This window comes from Rhodnius prolixus, unplaced genomic scaffold (assembly GCF_049639745.1).
Source record: "Rhodnius prolixus isolate KJV_2025 unplaced genomic scaffold, Rpr scaffold_11, whole genome shotgun sequence".
Classification (NCBI taxonomy): Eukaryota; Metazoa; Arthropoda; class Insecta; order Hemiptera; family Reduviidae; genus Rhodnius; species Rhodnius prolixus.
The window spans coordinates 9586449-9607679 of NW_027411625.1; the positions used below are offsets into that span (position 1 = coordinate 9586449).

Here is a 21231-nt window from a genome sequence, read left to right on the forward strand (position 1 = left end):
TATAACTAGCTAGTTACTATTACTAGCTGCAGTTTTCCCAAAGTCGAAAAAATTAAGAATTATAATTATTTGAAGTACAAATATAATGTGTAGTGAAATAAAATAAATAACTGTCACCATAGTAACAATGGTAAAACATTTTAATAACAAACAGCTACTTTTAAATTGAAAGGCCTGGTGAGAGGGGTTAAAACGAACCGTTTTGAGAGGTGACCTTGTATCCCCAATTCAAGTGGGCGACTACTATAATTGTGACAAGTTTGCTGTCAGCTGTTTCAACTGAATGTATAGTTCAATTTCGTGTAATCTGACTAACATCTGTTAGAAAAATAAAAGTCATTTAAAGCAAGATTTCGCCAGTGCTAAGAGAAAGGAATGTTCACGCCAAATTTGTTTATGTATTCAAATAGAAATTATTTCCTAGTCATTTTAATTTAAAATTAAACTTCACACAATCAAAATGTATTCTAAAAATGTTAAATTTTCGTTTTCTTATTTTTTTAAAAATCCTATCTATAAACGTAATAAGGGTCTTTTTTATATAAGATATTGTATATTTCTTTAAATATATATGAATACAAATATTTTTAAATATATATATATATTTTTTTTTTATTCTTTGTTATAATTAAATTGTTTTACTGAATTTATATATTAAAATATGAAAAGATATTTTGGAAAAAGAACAATTAGGAAAAAAAAAATTATACGTGTACATATATTTTTAATATTTTAGATTAGAGTTAAGTGTAGCTTTGGCAAGTAGTAAAAACAGAAATATGTTGGACAATAAAGTCCACAAAACAACTTTACAAAACTTCGAGAGCCAAAAACTGACGGACTTTTGTATGTTAGAGAACTGAATATTTTAATTTATTGATTTATTTTTTGTTATATTGTATAAAGCGCGTCAACGTCTAAGTCATTGGCGCCCGGAGCTTTTTCAGTGCACTACCGGCCTTCGAACCTTGTATTCTCGTTTCAGACGACACTGTTCATTTCTGGACAGGAAATCAAATGATTGGCAACTGGGTTCAAATGTAAAACCTCCGCGTGGAATCCGTACGCCAACCACTGAAGCTAATGTCTTCACTTATAGGAGTATATTTGCACAGATGAGCATATATTGTACGAAATAAATATTTATTAAGTTGACCGAATGCCGATTTCAGTTAATTTGTAATTCTATTCGTTATTGTTATTTTTAACCTACTAATAGAGAATATTTAGGTTAATCTTCTTAAAGCCTGATGACAAAATCGCGTTTTATTTTATGAGTTTATAAGATTGATTATATTATGATGCTGGTAGCAGCGAGGATAAGTGAACCATGTATTAGTAGCCTTATAAAATCTAAAAATTAGTTATCTGTTTATGTTAATGGAGGAAGACTCGAAATTTGTAGTTATCGGCGTCTAAGAAAACGCGCTTTTTTCATTTAATTTTTGTTATGATTTTATTATACTTTCTTATTTAATAAAGTTGAGGATTACAATTTTAATATTAATAGGAATCATTATTTCTTTTTCAAATAAGGAATAGGCTTATGATTATTAATTAAGGGCTTTATGGTTTGTAAAGCATCTTGACCTCTTTCAACAAAATACCTACGGACTCGATCACAAACCTTCTTTCACTTTTTTTTTTTTTTTTTGGTAGGTCGACCATAATCTAGCTTTTGAAAGCGTAATTGTATCTGCAAAGCTAGGTAATATCGTTGATTTAATGCGCCATTGATTTCTTTCTTGGTTACCTCTGTGAGAAAGTCTGAAGTTTGTGAAGATGGAGAAAGCCCAGCTAATTTCTGTTATATAAAATTAAGTGATTACAATTTTTCCATTTATTAGTAATTTGAAGTAGGTAACTGAGAAAATGTTACTTGTGAATTGTGCAATTTACAGCATCTGTTGTTCTGCAATTCAGCTGTAGGCAGTTATTTACAAGAAAAATGTTTTAGCTCACCGTGTGCTTAGTTCAGTCATACTGTTTTTAGTTCTATTTTTTTTTTGACTATAACTTTTTATCCTGGGGAAGGCACAATAAGCCTCGTGTGGCTGTGGTGCCGTGGGGATAGGGTCCCGCCCCGTCTTTTTTAAAAAAAATCTAGCCTGGGGACGTCAGTCTGTGACCCTCTAGCGCTTTTCTAATTCTGTTATCCTCCAATTTTTAATCGGTTGCACAAAATTGCTTTCTTTCCATAACTGCTGATTCGGAACGATAGAAACGTTTTGAGCATTGTCCGTTCTCTCGGTGACAATCGCGGCATTTCTGGGCACCCAGAAGAATTCACAATTTCAAACTATTAATTCTTGTCATACGTGCATCCAAAGATTTGGAGCACGTTAGAGCTACACGTTCTAAGCCTTGGGAGCATCCTGAATTTTCGAAAATTAAACAACTAACTGGCCAAAGATAGAAATAAGCTCATCATTTTATTTTATGCATTTTTCTGGAAAAAATATTATAGCTTTTGGTTTTCTGTGAGAAACTGAAAGTTCGGTTTAAGTTTATTGGTATACTAGAATCTTGTAACTATAATTCCCACCACCTGTATTTATATTGTGTTCTTTCATTGCTTTTCCGTCAAGTTTTTAGGCTCAATATATATACATATATCGTACTTTTGAATATACATATGTATAAGTATATATATTTTTTAAATTACTATTTTTATGAAATTAGTAGGCTTTGGTTAATTAAAACTATTAACCGAATTCAAATTAACTATTTTAGGAATATATTATGAATTGTTTACAAAAATTCAAAACTAAAAAATGAGATCTATCTGTAATTTTACTGTTTCAACAAATAAAAAAACTTGGTAGAGACTTAAGAAAGCGTATGTTTTTTTTTTTTTTTGCCTAATTCAGTTGAGTTTATCCGTCTGACAGATGCTTAGTAGATGATAAATAAAAAAATATAGATTGCTTTTAAAAAGAATGACTATGCGATGCGTCTGCAGAGTACCAGAAATCCGCGAGCGAACAGTCTTTACTGAAATTAGCGTATGTGCATTTACGTGTTTCCACATTTTCCTTTAGTAGACGCTTGGCCGATGTCTCGATGCGAGAAGAGAGGATAAAACGGGCGAAACCCTTTTATTTCTGATGATGCTCAGCTTGGTAATCAAAAACTACATCTTATATTGTCTTAGATTCAATGTCGTTCACTTACCTTCACGTGTCATAAAACATCCCCACCATCCACCTAGTCAAGGGTAAGTAAACACGTCCACTAAAAATACAGATCAATAGAAAATTAATACGAATAATAATAATAATTTCAAAAGAGAAAGTCGTGGGAGTGTATGCACCGTAGGTTATGCTGAACACCCACAGCTTAATTTCCAACCCAAAGGTTATATCCAATGAAAACTCAAATTTCTAAAAGAGAAAGTGATGAATATTGTGATAAATCAATGAAATAATAAGAAAATGAAATAACAGATTTTATTGGTGTACATTTTGCAGTTACTTTCTAAAAAATGCCACAACTTTGCCCACTGCAATCATTTGGCGATTACGCTGTACACGTGCTTTTCTCCCCTAAGCATTTCTGTACTTATTTTTGTTTGGAAAATCTATGGTAATTTCTTGCAGCTTCCGGCTTCATCAAGTAAGGTCATTCTGTTAAAATCGATAATAGAGAGCGCCGGTTGATTTTGGTATTCTTGAGCTTTTTTGAAAGATTTGAAACGATTTGTGAGACCTTTATAATATCTAGAAGGTCTGGACAGGATTCTGTGGCTGGCAACTTTCGGCTGTTCCAGTACACCAAGTAATGTCAAAGTTCTGTGGGCCAGCGGTGCACTATGGCGTCTTCGTTCGAACACTCGACTCGATCGACATCTGTAAAACAAGTACACAATAAATATAAAGTATTTAGGTAAGTTTATTTACTTGTTTATTAGGTGGTTTTTTGTTAAAAATAAATTTTTATTAATGTTAGATTGACATATTTGCTAAAACCTCCAGTTGAATTATTTGGCATCAGTCAATCAGTCAAATACTCCGTTGAAAGCGCAGTTTTTCGTCATAATTGTAGTTGCATAAGACTTTCATTCAGAGACAACATCTCTCTTATTTTTTCTGGTAAGTCCGTTTTTCCCGACAATTTAAGTATTACCGGAAGTGCTTCCAAAATGCTGATAATTTTCTGGAACTAGCCTAGAATTGCTAGCCGAATTCCATCTTGCACCACTCAAAAAAAAAAAATAATAAACTTCTGGGACTTAACGGGGCAAAGACCTATATAAAGATCAAAGGAATTTGCACCCAATTTTGAATTTTGTCATGAGACTACGTGTGCAAATCGAGATTAGCTTGCGCTAGCTAGATACTCAAAAATTATTAACACTAACGAACCTGCGGAAGTATGAGCAAAATAAATTTTTAAAAAAGCTTTGACTTGACAGAACTGATCGAATTTCACATCTACCGTCATGACACCCACGTAGGTATTAGCTAGCGCCAGCTAAAACATAATCAACTGAAACAAAGGCAAACGTGAAATTTTGCTAGTAGTGTCACTTTGTCACTTGTGTAATATTAATTTAGTTGAACATGAACTTACGTCCGATAAACCATCGCAAGCCGACATGAAGTCTACTTTTCTTTAAAAATTAATTGATTTTTCGTTTTATCTATCCAATTATTACTTGCGTTTTAAAGTCAAATTTATTAGTACAATGTGATCAAACAAAAACGATAGATAGCACCATGCCAAGTACCAATACTCATCTCCAGAAAGAACTATTTGAAACAAAAGAGCACTATGTGAGTAATGCCGCTACGAGAGTACCATTCAATTTGAGCCATCCGAATTCCACGCTAATCAACTAGAACTGCGTGTACTCATTTAGCTGAAAAGTTTCTTCTTTTTGATTTAAAGGAAAAAAGACTCCTTTAACTTGATCGCATACGTCATATCAAAATCAAATCTGATAAAATGTGTTGTACCTCCAGATCGCTGAGCCAACGGGCCGCAAGGATGTAGAACTCTTGCTTTCCTTTTTCTTAATCCTTTCGCATATTCCCAATGTTCGATAGTATTCCAAGAGTGCTTCAACTACATTTCTGCCAACTTTAAAATCTATGAGTTTTAAAATAAGGAAAATACATTTTGCTTTTTCTTTTTTTTTTTTTGTAACTGTTTCCTCTTAAAAAATTAAAAAACAAATGCAACACTTCCTCCTATTTTCCAGTGGTCATATGCAAGGATACAAGTATCTTCGGTGTAGTATTTGAAATTAGAAGTGATCGAATGGTTGTTGTATCCAAAGTATGACACGATCAGCGAATAACAGTTCACCGAGTCTCTCATCGTATCACACAGCACCCTGCAATCAAACAAGGCATTCTTACAGCCAGCAGATTCGAAGTGCGTTATGTTATGTTATGTTATGTTAAGGCAGTCAGAGTCAAGAATATTTTAAATGCCACTTTTGCGGGCAGTAAAATAAGTAGTCGACGAGACAGCAAATAATTCGCCAACTTTGAGCTCCACTACTAATGGAAGCTTGTTGGAGTTAACTGGTCAAAACATAAAAAAATTTAAGTTGACCGAAACAGTGCTGTGACAAAGTGTGAGAAGTTCCTAAGAAAAGAAATTCTAAGGGCAGATAGGAGAACTCAAATTCAAAATTTCCGCGTGGGAGTCCAGTGCACTAACTATAAGCTAATTCCTTCCTAAGAAAGGTTAGATTTGGTCTAGAAAAACTTAAGTTCAGTTTTGTTGTAATGAGTGGATTTCAGTAGGTGAAATATTTCTGCTAAAAGCTATGAATCAAAAATCTGCCATAATTTCTCTCAGAGAAAGTGAACAAGGTTGTTTTTGGTTCAAAACAATTTAATTTGATTATAAATTGTTGTGTAAAGTTGAATATGCAGTTGACAATCGTCAACTTTTGTTTATACCTCCGGGCAGTGCCTGACTTATTGACGTCCCTGTTGAAGACAGAGTGCGTGGCCTCGTAGCCCAGCACCGTCTGAGACAGCAATTTGGGAAACACGATGTGCCGTTCGTATCTGCCAACAGAAAAGAAACAGTCAGTGTGAAGTGATTTCGGAGCAACTAGGATCAGACAGCCCTGTACTCACCTATACACATCATTGTAGGTGTTGCCCGTGATGAAGGCGCCTCGCAGGTTGGAGTGTGCATGCAGATCTAGCACGATGTCCAGCTCTATGTTCTGTCCTCAAAATACACACCAATTAACTTGCTATATTTATTTGACATGGAAAAGTATGTCTTTGTGTAAGCTCAGTTTGTGTGAAAACCAATTTTAATGCATATATTGATAAACATAGAACTCATGATCTTAGAGTCTATTGTTTAAATTTTTACCCATGGATTAATGGCCTACCTTGTCTTGATCCAAAGAGCTAATATATGAATATGCAGCATGTACCGTAGGATGCATCCATTTGGATATTTTAGACCAATTTCTGTTCAAATCTTGTCCAACCTGTGAACACCTGGAAAAATATTCTTGAAATTTTATTATCATTATACGTTTTGTGAACATTTCACCTTACTTTGTACTTTAAACTTTATTAATTCTACATAATGGAGCAGAAAGGGGGCTTGGTTTCTTCTTTTATGTTTTGAACTCATGTTTTTGGATATAGGTTTTGAAAAGTCGCCTTTCTCTAATTGCCAAACGTTTCGGAACTGAACTCCAGGCTAAACTGTACCATTAAGTTTAGACATACTTATGTCCCTAACAACCTAACAATATCCCTTAATAACCTTTCGAAAGATTGTCATATCATTTAGAGCCTCCATCAACATTACATTTGTGTCGCTTTTAAGCACTTCTTTGAGTCTTATCAGAACCATTAGTGGTGGCACACATTGAGGCCGAAACGTTTGGCAAATAGAAAGAAATGAATTTTTAAGACCCAACAAACCCGAGTTTCAAACATAAAAATATGGGTCATTTATTTATAATATGACCCGGCAAAAAAAAAAAAAATTGAGTAAACGTTTAATATTTTTGCATTATTCAAAATTCGCCACTGGTTCTGGAAGGATACCTGTAGTTGCCGAGAAATACACCGTCCGGATTCAACATTGGTATAATCTTGAAGATGACCTTCTCTCGAAGTGCCCTTGCTACGGAGTGGTTACTTACCAGGAAATCAATGAGACCTGGAATTTAAAACAATACACGAGTTTGTCCGCACATATTACACAAAATAATTCTATTATATACTCTTAAATGTTTAGCTGCTCTAAAATTTGTTTTGAAGGGCTACTGCTACAAATTTTGAATTTCCTAAATGTGACCAAGTGACCAAGCCATTCTTAACATGACCACATGCAGTGGTCTACAGCTGTGGATCTCTCTAGTTTTTTTTTTTTTTAATCAGACTCCACCTCTAATAACTCAACCAACAATTTCAGCTACAATAGCTGAAATCTCACCTTTTTTGAGCCAGATACTAAATTTTGCAATTTGGGAGAAAAAGCCTACATCTTTTTTTTAATTCTTTACCTCAAGTTTTAAAGTCAAAGAACTTTTACAATCAAAGTCACAAATTTGAATTTCTGTTGAGGTCTGACAGCTGATTGGACCAGACCCGGTAGCAAATCATTCTATTAGGTAGGCCCCAAAGTAAGTAGAAAAACAAGTTAGAGTCAGCTAAATATTTTCTAATATGGCTTTTAATATTTTTTATAAACATTCTCCAGCGCAAAATTGTACTTTTTTTTTTTGGTCTGATACATTATTTTAATTACCGTTTGTTCGTTAAATCCGGACTATCTATCGTTGCTTTTTTGCTGTATAAAATGAAAAATTGATTACGAGTGTGTCAAGTTTAAGTGTTAAGAGTCTGTGAGAAATGAGAATAAGTTTTATTAAAATACTTGCACTATGTAAGTATGGCAGAGATTAGAGCTTTAACAGAAAACGAAAATTTAACTCGTGACGAAAATCTGTCACTTAACTAGTGAGAAAAAACATAATTTATACATTTAGATCTTTGCCTTAAGAAGCTTGATGGATATTTTACAGGTCTTTTAACGGTATTTTTTGCACTGAAAATAAAAATGTTCGAAGCTTTCCGTTGGAGAATATTTTGTGCATAAAATTTTGGACTTCAGCAATTAGAAAACATAACCAAGCAATCAAATTGGAACCTGAGCTGGTTTTTACCATAACTTTAGCAACCACTTCTTGTGTTTCTCTGTATCTCTACTTTTATCGATTTGTGATTCTACGAGGTATCTAATTAGCTTACCTTGACACACATAAGAAGCTGGTGACTCACCAGGATGTACTCGACTCAAGATGACTACAACATGTCGTTTACCTTCTGGCACCATATTTTTAGGATGCGTTATTGTAATCAGATCAACGCGTCTGTTTTGCTAGTTAACAAAAACGTAATTCATTACAGAGTTGTGTATTATTCTTATATTTGCGCAGGTATATGTTACCTACCATTTGTGTTTATTTCATTACATAATTATATCACGTGGTTCAAATAGTACTACAAAAAATCTGGAATCTGTGGATACTAATGATTGTTTTTGTACAATTTAATATTCTGCTGTTAATTTTCTTAATAATATTTAACAACAGTTAAAATATTAGATAACTATAGTAATAAGCTTATTCTCGTGACTCTTTAGGCCCCACAAATAAACTCCATAAAGGAAATCCGCCCTAAACTTTTGTGTGAATCCACTGAAGAACTTTAATGTCTGCTTTTGGGTCCCAATGTCATTGGTTTTCAAATAGGCTGTGAACTCAGGACAAATCTGTAATTTTTCAAGCTGTAGGAAGGTTCTTTATTTCGTATTTAGATAATCCCCAGTTTCCTTATATCTCTATTACATTCATATTTCTTAAGGAGATGGGTAAGTCAGGTAGCTTCATCTTTGAACCCTTTTTATTGACCAATATTATTCTTTGACATGAACTTGAAGTTTTAAACCAGATTTGTTTTATTTTTTCTGAATACTTACTAAGGACTCTCCGAGTAGTTCTCGCTGGAAATGTAGAAGACCCTTCTTCTCCAAAATGTCTAAGTGTGTCTGACACCGACTGTAAGAATACGGATAACATAGTGCGAATTGGTAGACATCCTCCTCACGGTCGAAATTGAAGGCCACACTGAGCACATAGTTACCGGAGTGATATGGTGAACTGTGATAGAACACATTCTCGTCCGGCATCCGCTGCCTGAAATATAACAGAAATTTGCCAGACAAGATCAGAATACGATAGACAAACCTGATACGAAAGACTCAACCTTCCTTTCATTTGTGGGGTTTATAAAAAAGTTTCATTTATTTTTAACTAAAGTGATTTCTCTGATTACAAAGAGGTTTTACGGAATACTTTCCAGTTAAATCCAAGTATTTGTGTAGTTGCTGCAGAACATAGTTTGCTGGCCAACTCCATACGGAGGAGAAGGTAAAAAGGAGATGTAGGATATGTGTTGAAGTTACCCCTTAACCGGTCGTTAGCAGAAACAGTAATCGCAAAATTAAAACATCTATCTGACATGTTCTAAGTCAGGGGTGGTGATGAATCTCGCGGACCATAAAATTATTCAAGGCGGGCCACATGCGGCTCGTACAATTTGAGAGAAAGTCGATTTGACTTAATCAACTAGATGAAATTTTACTAAATAATTACCTAATCATAACTAGCTTTGATTAATCATAAAACGTTCCTTCCCTGTAAGACAAGATAACGATTGATTAAGACGTGATGCATTGACCATAATGGGATCATATCGTAAGTTTATTTCAGGTATAAATCATTTCACAACTTTTTTAACATAAAATGAAATTTTGCACATATGATATAATTATAAATAAAATGGGCATTCAGTAATTAAATAAAAATTATTTGATGTGATATATACATATAACATATCCCTTACTAGGGAGTAAGCGAACGTAAAAATGCAGTTATGAAAGAATTACATTTTATTGATTAATGTCTTTTTTAATGCACCCTTTTAAAATTAATTAATAGAGTATTTATAAAAGTGGTCGGCAACGTTTCTTACCTGTGGGTCATTTTTTAATTTTTTTCACAAAATGTTTGCTGGTGGGTCACATCACTTCTATTTTAGATTACTTATTATCTCAGAATACAGAAATTTTTTTAAAAAAAATAATATACCTTAACCCGTTGCCGCAAATGACGGCTATAGCCGTCCGATCTTTGTTGATATGTAGGCAAACGACGTCTATAGCCGTCGTGCACATTTTAATTAATAAAAAAAAGTACAGCGTTAGTACGAAGTGTACTAACTCATACACTTGTTAATTATTGAATTAGTAAAGCAAATGCTGTATAGTCGTCACGACGGTCATAGCCGTCATTTGCTCTGGAAAGAGAAAAAATGACATGATGAGCAAATGACGGTTATAGCCGTCGAGAGGTTTTTTTGGAAAAACCGTGGCCAAATGTGATAATTTTTACTTCCAAACATACAAATTACACTTGATTTCATCTGGTAGTCATAAACAATTGAGAAAAAAAAAGTGTGTTTCTGAGCACGATCATCAAATTAAAAGTGTGCGGCAACGGGTTAAATAGATAATTACAAATTTCTTATCATCAAATCCTTATTTATAACTTGAAAGAAATCATAAAATGTTAGCAGAAAAGTACATGTTTTAAACGTGCATTTGCTGCATAACAATAGAATTTCAAATCATTTTGTAACACATCTCAATCAAACATACGTTGGCAAAGATACCTACCGATCGTCGTAATTAAGAATTCAGTACTGGGTCACTAAAATTTTCCCAGTGGGCCAACTTAGGTGACCCGCGGTTCATAGGTTGCCGACCACTGATTTATAATATGATGAATCGAACACTTACCAATTTGGCCGACTGGTCGATTTAACCAGTGGAGTCATTCCTTCGAGAAAACAGTTCTTCTTCTTACCAAAGTTGACTATGTTAAAGACGACTCTCTGAAAAATAAACAAAACAATTTTTTTTCAGAATACAGATTTACCTTCCGAAGATAAGGAATTGATGTTCACTGATGCTCAACAATTGCTTGTAGGTCCTTTGAAACCAACGAAAGCAAGATTCAGTTTGTTGGATACATATGATTTCGCTATTGTATCCTAAATTTAGAGAAGTGTAGTACCCTCGCAATTTGCCAAAGGCCTTAGAGCTGTGCTTCTTCTTCTACCTCTAGTGACCGGTGCCAGTTGCAATTATCATCTTGGACCATGAGGCAAAGGATAACTAATTACACAGTCAATTTCTTCCAAGACTAACACACTAGTCTGGGACCACCAAATAAAGAAAGCTAGGGTGGAACTGCTTGGATGTTGGAGGTGAAAGCTAGGGTTTTCTGGCATTCAGATCAAAGTAATGATCGATTTAACGATCGACAGAGGTAATGAAGTGGGCATAGAAAAATGTCTTTAAGTGTAGCCTTCAATGCAAGCCGCCTATTAGCTACTACAAAACTAACACATCAAGGTAGAGATGGTATTCGGATGACCATGCGCCTGTTTATGAGCCCACTGCAAACAGCATCGCAGAGGGTTCTATATTTCGTGCTGATGCAAGAGTACCTAGTTAGATTAGGCCTCTAATTGGCTCATAATCAAGGAATTAAAGTTTGATTTCATCACAACCCTGTATTCTTTGTAGATGAAACCTAGCTATCCATACTGTTCCCACAAGCAATAGTGTTCAAACTGTCTACCGTTCAACTCGGGTAATTACTATATTTTAGTCATTACCTGATCAGGTTTGGTATTGTCCACAGTAAAGTTGAACCACAATCGCAGACGGGGATTGCATGTGTCAGGACGAATGTAAAGATCATATTCGTACTGCGATACGAGTTCCACTAAGCCAAGATTACCTATGGATTAACAATAAACAATTATATGGTGTTTAAATAAATGAAAGTTGTTCTAACCAAAGAAGTTCTATTGACTTTAAAGTCCAACAACAATATGTTTGATATTTACTGACACCTCATCTTGTAAATCATTAGTACCTGTTCTGTCAGTTCTTTTGTAAACATTTATAGATAACGTCAAAAATGTTTAAAAAGATTTCAAGGCAACTCTAGAAAAAACAGTAAACAATTGATGAGGGCGCAAATGCTTTATATGAAATTGTTAGAGTAGATAGATATCCATGATCAGCACACATCCCCTCGTATAGTCCCCAAAAATGGGACAGTGATGATACGATTTTGGAAATACAGAGCGGTCATCATTTGGATTGAAGAGTTATTATGGTGATAAGCTGATGAGTCATATAACCGTCGTTTTCGTTACATATCCATATTAAATTCAATTTACCAGTTTCAAAAGATGCGTCAAAACAAAGATGTCCTTTCTTAGCCTTGCCTGAATGTCCGGGTGGCCTCATAACCACCCGGGTAACGTTGCCCATCGTACCTTCATTTTCAGAATCCTCGCTTTCTGAAATGGAAGAGAAACAGACAACACACTCACTTTTAATGCTAATTATTTTTATTAAAACAATAGTTTAACATTTTTTTTATTATTTTTTCCTCCGTAGGTATTTCATAAAGAATCAACTTATGCAATAAAAATTTTTATTACAAAAATTAATGTAATTTTTAACTTAACTGTTTTATTAATAAAAATAAAAATAGTAATAATAATAATAATAATGCGCTAATGACCTCAGCTGTTGATGCGCCAAAAAAAAAAAAAAAAAAAAAAAAAAAAAATAATAATAATAAAATAGTATTAATAATAATCTGTAGTAAGCTTTCTTTTTAATGCAATTATTATTATTCAAATTTACAAAAATGCAGGCCCAGAAAAGTCGGGAGTGAAAATTTGTATTATAGCAGTTCTGAGATGATAGTTTGGGTTCCTAAAAAAGACTTTTCAGTATTTTGTACGGGTTTACAAACTATATAATGTTATAATATAATATATGTATATTCTATAAATTATTATATGTTACGTTATTCTTAAATGTTACTTTAAATTTTATTTCATTGTAACTGGGTGATTGCCCGTATTGTAAATAAATAAATAATAAGAATTAAAGTTTTTTTAAAATTTGGAGTTAGAATCTTTCAGATTGTGTTAGAAGAACCGTCGTCATTTATAGCAATTTTTTGTTTTAAATATTACAAGTGAACTAATATTTTTTCTCTCTTGAAAATCTTAGATTTATCAGTTCAAATAACATTTGTTGCAAATATTTAAAAAGCTTTAAATAAAAAAGTGTTTTACTAATAGGCTTATCATCTTTATTACTTTCTTATACCTATTGCAAGAAATAGTAATGATATCAATTAGGACTTTTTTAACCAGAAAACGTACGTTTCGAGGCTCTCCGCGAAAAATTGCCTACATTTTAGTAAAATGCAACGAATTATGTCATATTTGGTTATTGTACTTTGGTCAGTCATTGGATGTGTAGGTCCAAATTCTTATTCAACAGAAATAAAAAGATCTTCTGCAGCAACCTCGCTCTATGGGTAGCTTATCTGCGGGTTAAAAATTGTGCTATGTAAAAGTAGATTTATTGAATATTAATAAAATAGATTGTGCCTCCAAAGAACGTTCATGGCACCAAAGAGGAATTTAATTACTTGCACAAAGATGGTTTGAATTGATTTATTCACTTTAGAGAATCTTCTGTCTTTTATTTTAATACTTATTAATGTAATACAACCAAAACCAGTAACATAAATCTATACTTCCAAGTGGAAAACTAATCTACATATGTACAGGGTAGAACATAAAGAGAACAAATGTTGATCATATTAATGGGAAAAATTAACGACGTGAAAAAAGATTTTTATTATCAATATTAAGAATATGATTTTGTATAAAAATAATTGTTTTCTTTGAGTACGCTGATGGTGGTACCCGACCGGTCGCTTGGTAAAAAAATTTAGCGAGAACATTATTTTATTGCTATTCTCGAGTTGTTGACTTGTTGAAAAAATCTTAAATTAAATGGCCAAAACGAATAATTCCAGAAAAAATTATTTAAATAAAAAACTTAACATAATCAAGAAGTTTACAGAAAATTTTAAAACATTTTCGAAAAAAAATCTTAGAAATGTGAATATTTTGAGTGATGGGTATATTCGGTAGTTTGGAATTTTCTTCCAAATCAGTATTTAATCAAGAAATTTAGTCGTCTTTTATTATATAAAACACGTAGACACGTACATTATATAGAAATAGTACATTAGAGGGAAGATCTCTCTCCAAGAATACCTTTAATCGAATTGTCCTAGAAAAATTTATCAAAAACAATAAAAAAGAAATGAAAAGGTAGACCAACTCCGGAGCAACTTTTTTTATACAAACGTGGAAAAACAAAGTTGACGTTAGCCCTATGTTTATTCTGACCTTCCAAAGGCTAATTTAAAATAAAAACCCTACGCAATATCTCATATATTTTTTAGGTTTTATTCATACATATCTAAAAATTTAATCATGATGGAATCAGCAGTAAATTGTTTCGTGAAAACCACTTCTTTATGGTCATTTTATGACTTAAACAAATTTAGTTTCAGACCCTTGAGGAGGTCCATTCATTCAGATGAACCATCAAATTCGTGTCAACTAATTTTTGTCCTTAAATAACTAGTTCAAAAAGTTGAACAAAATTTGGAGAGGCTTTACGAATTGTAGTAAGTGAGATTCGTTTCAGTGTTTACAAATTTTTTTTGCTAAAGCCAGCATTAAAACTCTGGTTTTTGAATTGTTATAATTGCTGCAAAAGAAAATGTGTTAATGAAGATATAGGTGTATAAAGGAATGTGAGAATTTTTCAATTCTACTGGTGCTCAATAAACTGATTGACTTGAATGCGATGCTTGCTAATTAAGATTTTGTTTTATATATATATATAAAAAAAAAGAAAGATGTGCTAATCAAGAATGAAGATATTCCTTATAATTTGACTACAAATCTACGTATGATTGCAAGCTGTTGGTTGGGTGTTACAGACCTGACTCGGGCATGTGCTATATCGACCTGTGTCCCCGGCTTGGCTGACATTATCGGCAACGCCCTCTTGCAGCGTCCCGGCACGGGCTCAGCCGAGCAACGCCGAGAGTGACTATTAAACCGATATTGTCTCTTCAATTCACTACCTCCCACATACATATATATAGCCTCAAATTCCCTATCTGAGTAAAAGAAAATCTGGTTAAAAACACTCACAAGACTTTTCTCCACAGTTTTCACAATTAAATTTTCTTGGAACTTAGAATTTAGAATACTGAAAAAAAGATCCCCAAAATAAAATGAAACTATTGAAGAAAGCCTGACATTTGCAGCTCCCTAAATATTGGCTTTATTGGCTATTAATTATAAGTTGAATTGATTTTAAAGATATTGCACATTTCATTGTTGAGATATATGAAGAATTCAATTATAGAGACAATACGCCCTGGAAAGCTGTACTCGACAAAAGTATGAGCTGTATGAATACTTTTATTAAACATAATTTTTATATTCAGATTAACTCTTGCTTTCCGTTTTGTATGGGTAAAAGGGCTTAACTAGTGACTTAACTTCCGTTGCTTACATTATTTAAAGGAAAAACTATTTAAGAGGCTTAAAACAAGACGTGTGAAATTGTGTGGTGATTAATTGAGATTGAAAGTTCTTACAATTCCATGGATATTTGTGTTGCCTTTGAAGATTGACGTATACAATGTTTTGTTACTTACGGATATTTTCATATTTCAACTTGATATTGAGAATTGGTTAAACTTAGTAAGTTTTTGAAAGGAAAAACATAACTTTTGATGTAAACTCCTTGAGCAGAGCAACGATGGAAATTCCTAATTTTGTTTAATTTTAATTATATTACTAATCATTAATTCACATTTCTTTCGAATTTCATTTAGGTTGAAAGTGGGTATTTGAGGTAAACCCCTGGACAGACCGTTGTTTCCCACGTCTTTATACTTTGTCATGTACAACTCACCATTATAGTTTTATTAATAGTATTATATTAGTTGCATAATTCTTTGCCTTCAGTTGAGTTTATTTTTTCTTACTCAAATTGTGTGTTTATTTCTATTCAATCAAGACTTCTTCTAAAATACTGTTGAAAATACTGATAGAGAAAGCTTGACGTCAAGCTCCCCAGAACCTTACTAAAATCAATGCTGTTAGATTCAAACCGAAGGAGAGGGTTTACCAAACCTATAACCAGTGGCGTAACTGTCTTTAGGCTCCAAACTAAGCCTACCAAAAATATAGTTACACAAAAAAATCATTGCTTCTATTAGCCTTTTATAATACCTATATTTCCTATAATACCTATATATAACTTGTACTTCAGCACTCAAACGCAGCTTTAATGAAAGAAATATATTTTAAACTATGAACGAATACGAATAAACGAAGCCTTAACCTTCAAGAATTCTACTAAAGGCTAGCGATCTTCGCAGCCTCCGTCCCAAACTTGTGCTATTGGTTTTCTGATCTTCTGTAAAGTGAAAAAATATCTCCATTTTGCTCTTCAACCCAACAACTCTTCTCAAAACTCTACATTTCGAGATCCATCGTGTTTCTTTATGAAACAAAAGCTAATATTGTAGTGATCAAATTCCGTATAAAATGTGTATAAATAACAGGCGTGGTTTGAGAAAATTTTTCAAAATAATTTTTTGTGTGCTCAAATTGTGAAATCAAAACATTGATTGTATAATAGATTCTCGACCGTACTAAAAACTGCCTCACGTTTACTATTTGAAGATTGAGAACTACTGCTGAAATTAAAAGAAAAATCATAAATCTTTGATAACTGCTTTCTGTTTGAGACTGAAACGTTCTAAGCGTTTATTAAATAATAGAGCATTTAATAGTTTTTACCTTAAAATGACAGTGCGATTTAAGTAAAGCGCGTCTCTTCTCTCCGGCAACATCCAGTGGTAGCAGAAGGACTAGCCTTCAGTTCTCAATCTATCAAGCAGTAATCGCAACTCAAGTGGAGAATTAGGCAAGCATAGGTGGCTGCGAAAAGCACAGGAGAAATACAAAAATTTATTAAATAGAAAAAAAAAAACTTCTGATTATTGCACAACTAGCAATTCGTTATTAGCAAAATAATGTAACCTATTGCTACTGTAGTATGGCCCTTTGATAGATATTCTATTTCATCTAAGAGGTTGGAAATGTCACAGTTATTGCTTTTGTTTTTGCCAGTATTACTGAGATCTAAGAGAATTATAGATAGGACATTATTCCATAAAAATGGCGTTTTAATCAAAGTTAAAGCTTTATTTCATTGAATTAAACTTTGTGCAGAATTCTGAATACTTCGAACAATACTTTATCAGATAATTAAATGATTATTTTCTGAATGTGACTTGTGCTATTGTTCTAATTGTATGAATTGAACTTTTAAACCTATAATCATCTCCCTTACTAAGTGTTCATATATTTCTGCATCATCATACATCTTTTCACGTTCAATATTTATAGGATTATAACACTATTTGTAATTTGGCATGTCTCATATTCAATCCATAAATCAATTCCAATAGAAGAGAAACTTTGAAAAATTCTCTCATCGAAATCGTACGGTGGACTGATTTTACCAAAACGTGACTGTCTCACATCCCTGGATGGCACCTAAACCACATTTCATTTAGGAACTTTGTGAGATTTTCATTTTTCTTGATTTATTGAAACACTCGAAAGAGGTTAAGAGTAAATAACAAAACAACCTTACGTTACCGAATCCGTCCACCCTAAAGTGATGAAAGACCATCCTGGGCCTTATCATAACCTCATGAGGTAACCATAGCCCTGTTGCTAAAGAGTGTTTGCATAGGTAATTTAATTTGAGTAAATATTGGTTAGCCTATTTAGCTTTGTGTTTGTTAAAATTGATGAAAACCCACCTACGGTCATTAAAGAAAGATTACCTAATTACACATTGCTCTCAATAGGACAGAAATTGTGTGACAAAGAAGAACAGTTTCTAACTAGAGGATTTTTAATTAAGGATTTCGCTGTGAAAAAACGGTGACAAAATAAAGGTATACAATTTTTGGTCTCAATTATTTATGAATTATTTTGTTTTATTCCGTATAAGGGGAAGTATAGCGTATTAACTGGAAATGCTTTGGCCAGTAGGGGACTCAGGATTCTTCCCTAAGAGCGATTTAGCGCGACGTAGACCAGGCGTTGGGGCGCATTCGAATCTCTAACACCTTGTGGTGCCCCCGGAGAACTGTTCCAATGAGAGGCCAACAGAGATGGTATAAGGACTTGTTCCTAGCCAGGATTGACGTTTTCTTCAAACCCACACCTTTGCATTTTATTAGAGGTGGGTAAAGGAACATCTGAGAGGAAGGGAGCATATGGCGCTAAGAGTCCAAATCAAGGCTCATGCCAAAGAATGGCCGGCACAGGAGTTAACTGTGTCGCAAATAAGCGCTTTTGACCTCCCTAGAAAGTCTTCTTAAATGTCAGGAAGTAGAAGAGGAAATAACCTCTCTTGGTGGGAGAGGTGTTAAAGCTTTAGGAAGTGATCATGTCAATCTACCAAAGTTCGCTAGAATATCTGGGTGGTCACCCAGATGTTGGATTGGGATCTCTTCTCCCTGACAGAATTATGGGAGGAATCTTGCGCTAGAGAATAGTTTATCCCAATCTGCCGGTACCCCGTGTCATATCCTTAGACGCGCTCCTCCTTTTCATTTAGGGCCAATTATGAGCAAATTTAGACAAGGCTTCGAAAGGACGTTGCATGAGACTGATTTCTCTTCCTAGATCTTCCCTTACAAGAGCTTTGCTCCTGTTTATACCTTGGGAATCTGGAGGTGTTGAGTGAGTGGAGACCTTTACCTTGAAGCAGTTGCGAGGTAACTAAGTTGAACTCGATTAGGTTTCACCATTAAAAATAGATGCAGCTGATCCTTTCTGTTGTTCGAAAATCAAGTTTTATTGCGGTTTCCAAATCGAAATGAGACACGAGCTTTTTACAGACATTCCTCTGTTAAAAGATGGTCACGCGGTATGCTAATTAGGCTGAAGATATTACCCTTGGTTTTTATGGCTTGGGTCATAACCGGATATTCAGTTTTTAACAGACCGTAAAAAGAGTATGCTTTGTTTTGATTCAGCTCCAGACAAATGATCCTATTTGGTAATTCTGTCATTATTTCTGCCGGTTGACCTCGATGCTTGCAACCAAAGTTTTTTGGCCTTCGTTTTCCTTGACAGAAATACTTCTCTTTTTTTTTTTTGGTTTTTGATGGGGTGTGGCTTTTAGAAAGTCCTACCTGGAGAGCTTCTTGATGGCTGGGCATCCTTCTACCAACCCTTCACCCGATATATTTTGCTCTTTAGGTGGTAAGCGTGTTGATAGGAAGTGGGGGTATACGCCTGGATTTGTTTCTGTGTATGAGTTCCCCGTTCAGAAACGCCTTACCCCTGCAAGTGAGGGTTGTGAAATGTGACTTGCGCACAACTCTACTATTCTACTACTAAACACACGCCAAGTCTAGTCAACCCTCCCTACTACAACAACGATAACTACCCTATACACACATACACCTACACAACTCTTCCACATAGCCCTCATTTCCACTCATCCCCACCATTACAATGCGTGCGCGCTGTGTGCCCGTGTGCGTGTCGTGGTCCCTTCCTAACCCCAGCAAGCACAGCCTCTAAAACCTTCATTTAGTTGCAGCACTGTACCGACTCAACTTGTGTTTTTCGTTCCGTAGTTTCCAGCACACACACAAGAAAGTTTTACAAAAAAAATTTTTTTTAACAGTTCCATTGTTTTATTTTTTTTTTTTATTTTTTTGGGGGAAAAATTTTGTTATCAAGTGATTACGTTTCTATAGCCCTCAAAAAAAGAAAAAAAAGAAACATTGTTTCAACGAAAATTGTGGATTTTTCGTATTACATTCCAAAAATAACAAACCAATTTTTTAAAATTAAAAAAAAAAACTTCAATTTTTCTAAGTATAACACGCAAAGTTTTTTTCACAAAAACAAAAATATTTCCCGCCAAAATATTTAAAAGAAAAATATAAAATTGACTAAAAAATAAGAATTGTTGGTTAAATATTCTTCAAGTCAAGAAAAGAATATTTTCGAAAAATTAAAAAAAAAATCATATAAAAACAAAAATAAACTTTTTTTACCAAAAACTGTGAGTACACTTTTAAATTTTATTTATTAATTTGATTTAAAATTTAATGGATTGATTGATTTTGATTTTTTGTTTAAATTTTTGTTTTATTCTGTGTTAATATATATATACATATTTTTTATTTTGGATTGATGCTTGTGTTTGAGAAAAAATTTGATTGGTTTTTTTTTTTTTTTTTTTTTTTGCAATCATACAGAATCATTATTTTTTAAAAAAATTATTCTTAATTTAGCACAAAAGTATTTATTTAAAATTTTGGTAGAAACCGGCCAAAGTTTTTGAGGGACCCCATGTGTTTAGTCCACCACTAGATAGAGGTTCGTGCGGTATGCATAAAAGGCTTGAAAATATCGACCCATTACAAACAGGAGAATGGTTGTCCCGGTTTGCTTGTATTGATATAAACCGTCTAATGTTATCTTCAACAAATTATGGTTTTACCGAATAGAAACAAACAAATCCTCTTATCTCCATCATTTTATACGAATAGTTCCTGGTTTAGTTATTGGTTGTCAGAGATATCTTGTTCATCCTATGAATGAAATAAGGTGAATCGGGATAAATCATTAAAAAAGCTAATTAAATAAAAACTAAATAGCAAAGTTTCTGTTTTTTTTTGCCCATTCACACGTACAAATACACACACACACACACACGTAACAACGCCAAAATCTATAAATACACATAAAAATGAGAGTGTGTGCGAGATAGTGTGGGTTTAAAAAGAGCGAAGGACCAGCAGCTACCCGAGTAGCGCCCATGTATTGATTTTTCGCACAAACGCCTGGGGTCTCTTACACTAACAAAATCCACCCTCCCTTCACCACCACAATTGGTATGGAGCATGGCCAGTGTGTTTGTATTAGTGTGTACATGTGTGCGCGCGCAACACAAATACATACACACGCGCACAAAATCCTGCACACGCGCGTATAATTTCTTCTCTTTTATTCAACCCCCTTAAAAAAAATAAAATAAAATAAAAATCTAATGTGAAGTGACTCACAAGACATTCTCTAAATTCAATACTTTTTAAATTATAAACAATGACATCTCTTTTACTCTTTGGAATTTTCAATT

At 33.7% G+C, this 21231-nt stretch overlaps 2 protein-coding genes across 9 annotated transcripts in view; one reads left to right on the forward strand and one right to left on the reverse strand.

Moving 5' to 3' along the window:
- Positions 1-3427: 3427 nt before the first annotated feature.
- LOC141459144 (cytosolic carboxypeptidase 6-like) overlaps positions 3428-21231 on the reverse strand; it is a 33075-nt gene continuing 15271 nt past the window's right edge. For 3 of the 7 annotated variants that reach the window (XM_074137799.1, XM_074137800.1, XM_074137801.1), the window contains 12 exons: positions 12315-12437; positions 11742-11866; positions 10858-10952; positions 8977-9193; positions 8247-8376; positions 7038-7152; positions 6365-6476; positions 6099-6190; positions 5916-6026; positions 5223-5338; positions 4959-5091; positions 3428-3848 (listed from right to left, as the gene is read on the reverse strand). In XM_074137799.1, coding sequence (XP_073993900.1) covers positions 3581-3848; positions 4959-5091; positions 5223-5338; positions 5916-6026; positions 6099-6190; positions 6365-6476; positions 7038-7152; positions 8247-8376; positions 8977-9193; positions 10858-10952; positions 11742-11866; positions 12315-12408 — 1608 coding nt within the window. In that variant the 5' untranslated portion in view covers positions 12409-12437 and the 3' untranslated portion in view covers positions 3428-3580. Of the gene's footprint in view, positions 3849-4958; positions 5092-5222; positions 5339-5915; positions 6027-6098; positions 6191-6364; positions 6477-7037; positions 7153-8246; positions 8377-8976; positions 9194-10857; positions 10953-11741; positions 11867-12314; positions 12438-14967; positions 15091-16847; positions 16989-21231 lie in introns of those variants that run through there. The other 4 variants (XM_074137798.1, XM_074137797.1, XM_074137802.1 and 1 more) reach the window with 4 other exon arrangements.
- Positions 19636-21231, forward strand: part of fne (ELAV like RNA binding protein found in neurons) — a 113184-nt gene continuing 111588 nt past the window's right edge. For both annotated transcript variants that reach the window (XM_074137805.1, XM_074137809.1), the window contains exon 1: positions 19636-20151. The gene's annotated coding sequence lies outside the window, so the exon portion shown is untranslated. The remainder of the gene's footprint in view (positions 20152-21231) is intronic.